Source organism: Cryptomeria japonica, chromosome 3 (genome assembly GCF_030272615.1).
Source record: "Cryptomeria japonica chromosome 3, Sugi_1.0, whole genome shotgun sequence".
Taxonomy (NCBI): Eukaryota; Viridiplantae; Streptophyta; class Pinopsida; order Cupressales; family Cupressaceae; genus Cryptomeria; species Cryptomeria japonica.
The window spans coordinates 20,102,165-20,110,897 of NC_081407.1; the positions used below are offsets into that span (position 1 = coordinate 20,102,165).

Genomic DNA, 8,733 nt, shown 5'->3' on the forward strand with positions numbered 1-8,733 from the left:
TTCGGTGTGCATATTGACTTGCAATGGCCATGTTCGAACTTCTTGACCTTTGAATACAAACAATTTAAAATTTTGGAACAAAAAAAGTAATTACATCCATGTTTCAATGTAGAGGAGAAAATTTAAGTACAATTCACTCTAAGACATGCAATGTTACGAAAAAGTAGATCAAGATAATTCTTACCAAGTTTGATGTGGTGTAAAATAATCCTAGAACAAGCCTTAGATTAATGAGTACAGTAAATCCATCAACACAAAATAATATAAAATAAATGAAAAACTAAATGATCATAATAGTAATTTAAAACCAAAACAAAAAATTATATAACTTGAACATTAAAAAAAAGACCATAATGTATGTAACCTCATTATATATTCCTATAAACTACTAACCCAACAAACAAATAATCTGTCATGTAACAAATTTATAACAATCCATATAAGAACCAACACTTGAAACAACCCAGGAAATGGATAATTAACTTCCTTTGACGAACACACCAAATTTAAACTCACATTTCATAACCATTTCCAAATTTACCACCAAGAAAACCAGAAAATTTGTCCTGTTTCAATCTTAGCCCTTCTCAAACTACCTCTGTAATTATCACTCCAAAGTCATTTCATTCATCGTAATCATCAAAAAGCCAGTAAACTTCACTTCAAACAAGTTTCTTGTCTACGTTGTAGTTTTCTGGGTCGAAAAGATGGTCGCGGATTCGAAAACGTGTGTGGGCGTACTGCTGGTGCTGCTGCTTTTAATGGTGGATTTGGAGAACTCTGTGGGTTCTACGGGCGTTATGTTGGGAGACGAAAATGCCATGAAAATTCCTTTGGTTTATTCGAAGAAGAGTTGTGATGGGTCGATGGGGAACTGTTTGGGTGATGAGGAAAATAAGAGGAGGGTGATAAGCTATGATGCGCTGGAAGGGGATAGAGTGCCGTGCAGTAAGATTGGTCATTCTTATTATCACTGTGGGGAGTCTGGGCAGGCAAATCCTTACAAGAGGTCATGCACTAAGATTACTCATTGTGCAAGGGATACTAACTGAGCCTTCTTTCATCTCCTCAACCAAATCAAATGAGAAATCATACCAATTCCTGCAAAACAGATGCTCGTTAAATCTTTCTCTGAAATATTAGGTTAGAGTTCTTATTGTTTATAATTCTAATGTGGAGGTGGTTTTGAATAAATGGATTTCTAAGTTGTGATTTTTGATCATTCATAGTTGCTTTGTAATGTGAAGGTGCTTCTGAATAAATGGATTTTTAAATTGTGACTCTTGGTCCTTCATAGGTGATTTCTAGCATGGTTGCTCGAAAGGAGCTAGTATTAGTGTCATTGTTGTGGTCACAAGATTGATCTGATATTGATGTTTGTATGAGAAAAATATTTGTAAACTATTATTAATATATAAAAATATAGACATACTTTAGATCAATCATGTTTCATGACACACTTACATAATTATCAAACTCAATAAACACACATTATGACAAGTCATGTGATTTATTACCTTCAAAATATATTATATTCTTAAGAGTACCAAGTGCTCCATTAACTATGCTAGCATCTACTCATCAATTGTACACTAATATTATGTGTAGATCAACACATGTAATAGTATCTCATTGTCTAAATGATCATCATCATGCTTACATGGTTTTGTAGAACTATCAGACGTAGATATATTAAACGTAATTGGTGCGATTAATGATTGTAACATTCTCTTATTATAAAGCATGGCCATATTTATTTGTTCAATAAGAGTGAATGCAAAGTTTGTTCTCTTTGTATCTTGGGTATCTATTGTGGTCCTTTCTATCATAAGTTCTTGTAATTAGGGTATGGTTAGAATCATGTCATTTTTATTGGAATTTGTGTGCAACTGTTTCTTGTAATTGACGAAATACAGACAAACTTTAGAAGAAAAAGTCACAACCAACATTCTATATACATAATCAGTTTTATTTATTATAGACCCAATAATGATTATACATATAACATCTAAATAAACATTGATAATCACACATACATCATATATATTATTTTTAATGCATTTCTATCATTGTTAACTTGAAAAGTAATAAACATTCATAAATCCAATCAAACTTGTTGAGGAGTATAATGCAAAATCTTTATTTATAAGAAGATGACCAATTTTAAATAGCAAAAATTCTTTATTTTATCTGAACTTAATTGTCATTACTCACAAGCCAAAAATCAAATGTCTTGTGATGTCTTAAAGCAAGTTGGACACAACCCTAATATTGATAGATAAACCTAACAAATAAAAAAAACAAAACAAAGCTAATATAAGCCCCCAAACAAGATTGCATTATTCACACCTCTCAAACAAGAACTAAAATCCATATAACTTAAAGCTAAAAAATTGGGAAAAAACCATCATATATGCCCAAAACACCAAATGATTCTCCATCCCAAATTTTTAAATCCAAAATAAATCACTCCACAAATTAAAATAACTAAACTTGTTTAGAACCCACATCTGACAACCCAATTTCAAAATCACTCACAAGATAGAATTGTCTTTTACCAACACACCAGAATGTAAGATCACTTCTGGTGTCTTTTTTTTCTCAATTCCAGTAGTCCAAATGTAAAACCAGAAGCAAAATCCCTACAAAACACAATATAAAATTACTTGCAATTCAGTACTTTTCCCATATCGTACATTCCAAAACCAAAATCTGATAGAATCTAATAACCAGAGGCAAGACGTAAAAAAAAGAAAGAAATGCAGATATACCCAGTCTGACTCACTGAATCTATCACTTGGTACCATTACATTTGAATGAGTCTCAACAAATAATTAGAATAATCAAATTGCATTGGTAAATTGAAGAGGTCATTGCTACATAGAAGAGGTCAAGTAACATAGATTGCTTCACCCTTACTCATCATCCCCCAAACCAATATGACCAAGAATATACCTCATCAAGGGACACTAGTAAATTTTCCACTCTTGTACATGAATCAACAGCTCAGATCACCTCTCCTTGTGATCCAACGGCTACAAGGGACTAGCTTCCAGCTCTAGAATTGCTGGACCATGGAAATCAGATAAGACATGTAAGCTAATGGTCAAAACTACATAAAATATTATGTTGCACGATGCCAAAATTGACCAAAAAAGTCCAAATTTGAAAAGGAAATCCTGAAGAAGCTCGACTAACTAGTATATGGAACGATGTACATGCACTTTCCAAACTGTCTGGAATGAATTTATACCTTACATGTCAACGTGGGGCAGTAGGTGAAACCAAGAAACATAGACAAAGAAGATTGAATCAATCTCCATCGCTGGCAATTTTTGGGTTTGAAAGTCTTAACAAATCTTGGACAAACACAAATGGACATATTATTACAGCTTCTAAATTTTTAGCAGATATATATATATATATATATATATAGATATATATATTTTTTGATATGTTTTTTAAGAATAATATTTTTGGTAGGATTTGTGAAGTTAAGTTTTAACAAGTATCAATGTAACTTTCATATGTGTAAGTTGTCTTTCATTTATACAGGGGTAAATCAAGAGAAATCAATCTGCGATCATAATCTTTATTTGCATGAAATGTCTTCTATCTATGTAGGGGTTAATTAAGAGAAAGCAAGCTATGACCATGTAACCTCCATGTGCATGAGTTGTAATCCAAAGGTAAATCAGGAGCAATCAACATGTGACCATAACCTCCATCTACATAAGCTATTTTACATCCATGCAAGGATAAATTAAGTGGAATCAATATGCAACTATAACCTCCATTTGCATAATTTGTCCTTCATCCATGCAGGGGCAAAACAATAAGAATCAACTCGCGATCATAACCTTCATTTACATGAGTTGTCCTCCATCCATACAGAGGTAAATCAAGAGGAATAAAGCTACAACCATAACTTCCATCTGCATTAGCTTTCCTCCATTCATGTAGGGATAAGCCAAGAGAAATCAACCTGCTACCATCATTTATATTTTCCAATGTTTGATCAATAGATCGAGCCAAAAAACTAATAACTAAATCACTCATGTGACAAGTTTACATATTTTATTGGAGTAGGATCTTTGAGTTATGCAGTCTTATTGTGTACAACCTATTAATTAAGTTGTATGGCTTGGATGTGCACTATCTATATCCATGAGATTGTTTCAATGTTAAAGAAGACTTTGTTAGTTGACCTTGTCTATGGTCATTTGTGCATTGGTATATTGCATTTGAGATAGGAGGATGAACATACAAATAATTGATTGCAATTTTGGGTTGGTTTGTTAATGCTATGAAGTTCTATCTATGATGGCTTGCCCTTTTTTTTGAGGTATGGTTAGATTGGATGAGTTAGCAACTTGTTATGGTTGCTATTCTATATTCGTCCGATTAAGCCAACTACTCAAATCCTTTGTTATTGTTTGAATTCGATTCTTGTGTTAATTTAATGATGTCCACACCTCTTGTAATGAGTACATACTTCTTTTGTTTCTTTTGTGTTAATTATAATTATAATTATAATTTCTTTAATGTCTCAAATTCTAAATTCACGACCGCCAACAATCATATTCATTTTACCCTTGACACAAATTATTTGTATTCTTCCCCTTTTTTTAATGAATATATGTTTATATTGCTATTTTTTTGAACAATGGGTCAAGTTCCTTAAACGAAAATTTAATATAATAACATTGATGATGGATCGAATTTGTTAAATAATAATTTTACTCATTTTATTTTATTTTTTATTTAGTCGTCGTTCATTTTAGTAAGAATATAGTAATACAATAATTTATTGATAAGTGATATATTCTTATGGATGATTTAGGTTTGCAAACCTCTACTCATGAAATATATGTCAATGAATATGACTATATAGTTGAATCTTAATAAAACATCACAATCATATGCTCTCATGTTTATATTTGATTCTTGACATGTTTGGCATACACATATTTATACCAATTTGCATACATTTGTCATTTACTCATCATTTCTTTCATTCATATTTACAATTACTTCTATAGATTTACATTCTACCTCAAAATTTTCATTTTAATCTAAGATTTATTTTTGAATAATCTAAAATTAATTTAATCTCATTTCAAATGATAGAAAAATGATCTTAAAAATCAAAATTTAACTTTCAAAATTTTAATCTAAGATTTAGGTCTTGTGATGCCTAAAGCAGGGTTGGACACAACCCTAACGTTGATAGATAAAACTTTCACTAACACTTCCACCAAAAGGAGGATAAATTATAATATTAAATTTGGCCTCTTTCTATTACAAGAATAAATTCGAAGTTATTTCGTCGTTTTGAACAGGGAGGCAGGGCGGCTGTAACTGACTGAAGAATTTATCGAAAGGGTGAAGAATTTATGGAAAGGGCGAAAAATTGCAGAAATTTTAGCAATGGTGGCCTTTAACATAACAACAGGAGACATAATCTCCTAAATTAGTGATCGAGAGGAGAGAAAAAAGAAAAAACTAAAAAAGTTCCCCCCTCCCAAAATTCAAAACCGCCAACAGAAGGGATTTTGAATGCACTAAATTTTTTCTATATAACAGCTTCAAAGAAACAATGAAGCCTTTGATAATCTCATATTTCCATTCAAGAAGAGCGATTGCAGGCGGAGCAATTTGGCTCTGAAACAAAATTTCGAGGAAAAGAATCGGTTCAAGTGTTGGCCAAATACTCTGAATCGGTTCCAGCCTTGGGCAAATACTCTGCAATTTGACCAACTTTGGCAGCCCGCTGAGGTGGTATCTTTCGCTGCTTTGAATGAAAATTGAGTGATTCGAAAATGTCCTTGGCGCTCCAGCCGGCTTTTCCGAGAGACAAAGATAGTAAATCCACATGATATGCCAAGCTTTCCATGAAATTTTGCCTCTCGGAGCCTTTAAAAAGCTGAATATAAGACGCTGGAGGGTTTATCATATCTGAGATCTCGTCCTCCTTCCATCCTGCACTTCTCAAACTGGAGCCGATGTCTCCCAGGTAGCCTGTAACCCATATTTTGCTTACATTATCCTTCAGAGGAGCGCTCTCTTTTTTCTCCGCAGATTTGGCGATCTCTACATCCACTTTGGTAGAAGAAAAGAGGCCCTCAGGAGGGGCGACGTTCATGATGGCCTATTGGCTAAAAATAAGCCACTCCACAAATTCAAATAACTAAATTTGTTTAGAACTCACATCTGACAACCCAATTTTGAAAGAATGTCTTTTACTAACACACCAGAATGTAAGATCACTTCTGGTGTCTTTTTTCCTCAATTCCAGCAGTCCAAATTTAAAACCAGAAGCAAAATCCCTACAAAACACACGTATAAAATCACTTGCAATCCAGTGCTTTTCCTATATCGTACATTCCAAAACCAAAATATGATACAATTCAAAACCCAGAGGAAGACACTAGGTATAATGGAAAAAGAAAAAGAAGCAAATGCAGATACCTATACCCAATCTCACTCCTTGAATCTATTACTTAGTACCATCTATTACATTTTGAATCGGTCTCAGCAAATAAATAGAATAATCAAATTGCACTGGTAAATTGAAGAGGCCAAATTACATAGATTGCTTGCCCCCTGCTCATAATCCCCCAAACCAATATGACCAAGTGTTTAGCTCATAAAGGACACTAGTAAATTTTCCACTCTTGTACATAAATCAACAGCTCAGATCACCTCTCCTTATGATCCAACGGCTACAAGGGAATAGCTTCCAGATCTAGGATTGCTGGACAATGGAAATCAGATCAGACATGTAATCTGAATGTCAAAACCACATAAAATATTATGTTGGACGAGGCAAAAATAAAAATAAAAATCCAAATTTAAAAAAGGAAATCCTGCAGAAGCTCGACTAATTAGTACAGGGACGGTGTACATGCGCTTTCCAAATTCTCTGGAATGAATCTATACCTTGGATATCAAAGTGGCACAGTAGGTGAAATTAAGAAACATAGACAAGAAGATGCAAACAATCCCCATTGCTGGCATTTTTTTTTGGGTTTGAAAGCATAACAAATCTAGACAAACACAAATGTACATCTTATTACAGCTTCTTACATTTGAGAGAGTTTTAAATCTTTAAAATTTTAAATGAGTTTTTGATATGTTGTTTAAGAATAATATTTTTGGTGGGATTTGTCAAGTGAAGTCGTAAGTATCATTATAATTATCATTATATGGACTTTCTTTCATCTATACAGATGTAAATCAAGATGAATCAATCTGTCACCATAACCTCTATCTGCATGAGCTGTCCTCTATCTATATAAGAGTAAATCAGGAAGAATTCAACCTGCCATTATAACTTCCATTATTCATAGGGGTGAATCAAGAGGAATCGACCTACAATCATAACTTCCATTATTCATAGGGGTGAATCAACAAGAATCAACCTGTGACCATAACTTCCATCTGCATGAGCTGTCCTCCATCCACCATCCATAGAAGGGCATATCAAGAGGAATCAACCTGCCACCAATATCTTCCATCTGGATGAGGTGTCCTTCTTTCATGTAAGGGTAAACCAAGAGGAATCAACCTACCACCATAATTCATATTTTATCCTAAATGACTATTGTTCTTAAATGCATCTTTTAATAAAAAATATAATATTAATTTACTATTTTTAATATAGATAATGTAAAATTGAACTGTTTCCCTTTGTTTGTTTTTGAATTTAGAAGTCTGATTCTATTCACATAAAATAAGGCTCTTCATCATCAAAATCATCCTAAGTAATTTTTAACCATTAAACGAAATATTCAACAGCAGGGTATTCACCGTTGAAAGAAGAATTTTCCATTTAATTCCCTGCTGCCACATGGCGCTTTCAAAATTCCCTCTCCAATGAATCCAGAGACCAGTTTAGAAGTTTCCGCCCAAAACATCTTTGATAGAAAAAGCCATCAGCTTGCTTAAAAACGGCACATGTACGCAGAAACAGAGGATAAAACTACTCAATCTTGCTCGCATTGTAGTTTTCTTGGTGGGGAAGATGGTCGTGGGTTCGAGACCGTGCACGGGCATAGTGCTGGTGTTTCTGCTTTTCATGGCGGATTTGGGGATATCTGTGGGTTCTGCCGACGTTTTGTGGGGAGAAGAAGATGTCCTGAAAATTTCTTCGTTTTATTCCAAGAAGAATTGTCATGGGTCAGTCGGGGAATGTTATCTTGACGAAGAAATGGACATGGATCCGGTAATTAACAAGGGCATGTTGGCGACGAACAAGTACATAAGCTATGATGCCCTGCTGCCTGATAGAGTGCCGTGCCCCAAGACGGGTAATTCTTATTATAACTGTGGGATATCTGCAGAGGCAAATCCTTACAGGAAGTCTTGCACTATGATTACTCGCTGTGAAAGGCAAACTTACTGATGCATTTTCTTCATCTCGATTTCTCGCTTTTTGTGTAAGCTATTTAAAGTATAAGGGGATTCTGTTTTCATTTTCTTTCAGCTGGGTCGTTAATTTATTTGCAGGATCTGTTGCAGGTTCCTCTTCGAAACAAAAATCGAATTTTTCTTTTAATGGAAACAATTTGGTGGTTTATGGGAAACATTCTCAAATTCTCTTAATTGAGATGAGAAATTGAGAAGTATATAGATGTCTTAGTTTTGATTTTCTGATTCAGCTGACAACAGATTTGTTTGTATTAAAAAATAATCTTTTTGTCTTTGCCCTTTAGGATGGGATTTTCAAGG

The 8,733-nt window shown here is 33.8% G+C and overlaps 2 protein-coding genes across 2 annotated transcripts; both read left to right on the forward strand.

Annotated features, from left to right (window-relative positions):
- Positions 1-707: 707 nt before the first annotated feature.
- Positions 708-1,052, forward strand: LOC131068586 (protein RALF-like 19). Its single transcript, XM_058003815.2, has one exon. The coding sequence runs from the start codon at positions 708-710 to the stop codon at positions 1,050-1,052; it is 345 nt and encodes a 114-aa protein (XP_057859798.2).
- Positions 1,053-7,971: 6,919 nt separating this feature from the next.
- LOC131068598 (protein RALF-like 33) lies at positions 7,972-8,528 on the forward strand. Its single transcript, XM_058003827.2, has one exon. It carries the CDS (start codon positions 8,027-8,029, stop codon positions 8,405-8,407), a length of 381 nt encoding a protein of 126 aa, XP_057859810.2. The 5' UTR covers positions 7,972-8,026; the 3' UTR covers positions 8,408-8,528.
- The last annotated feature ends 205 nt before the right edge of the window (positions 8,529-8,733 follow it).

Excerpts from the sequence above, each read along its gene's own strand:
- LOC131068586 (XM_058003815.2), top strand. The coding sequence starts at position 708 with ATGGTCGCGGATTCGAAAACGTGTGTGGGCGTACTGCTGGTGCTGCTG.
- LOC131068598 (XM_058003827.2), top strand. The coding sequence starts at position 8,027 with ATGGTCGTGGGTTCGAGACCGTGCACGGGCATAGTGCTGGTGTTTCTG.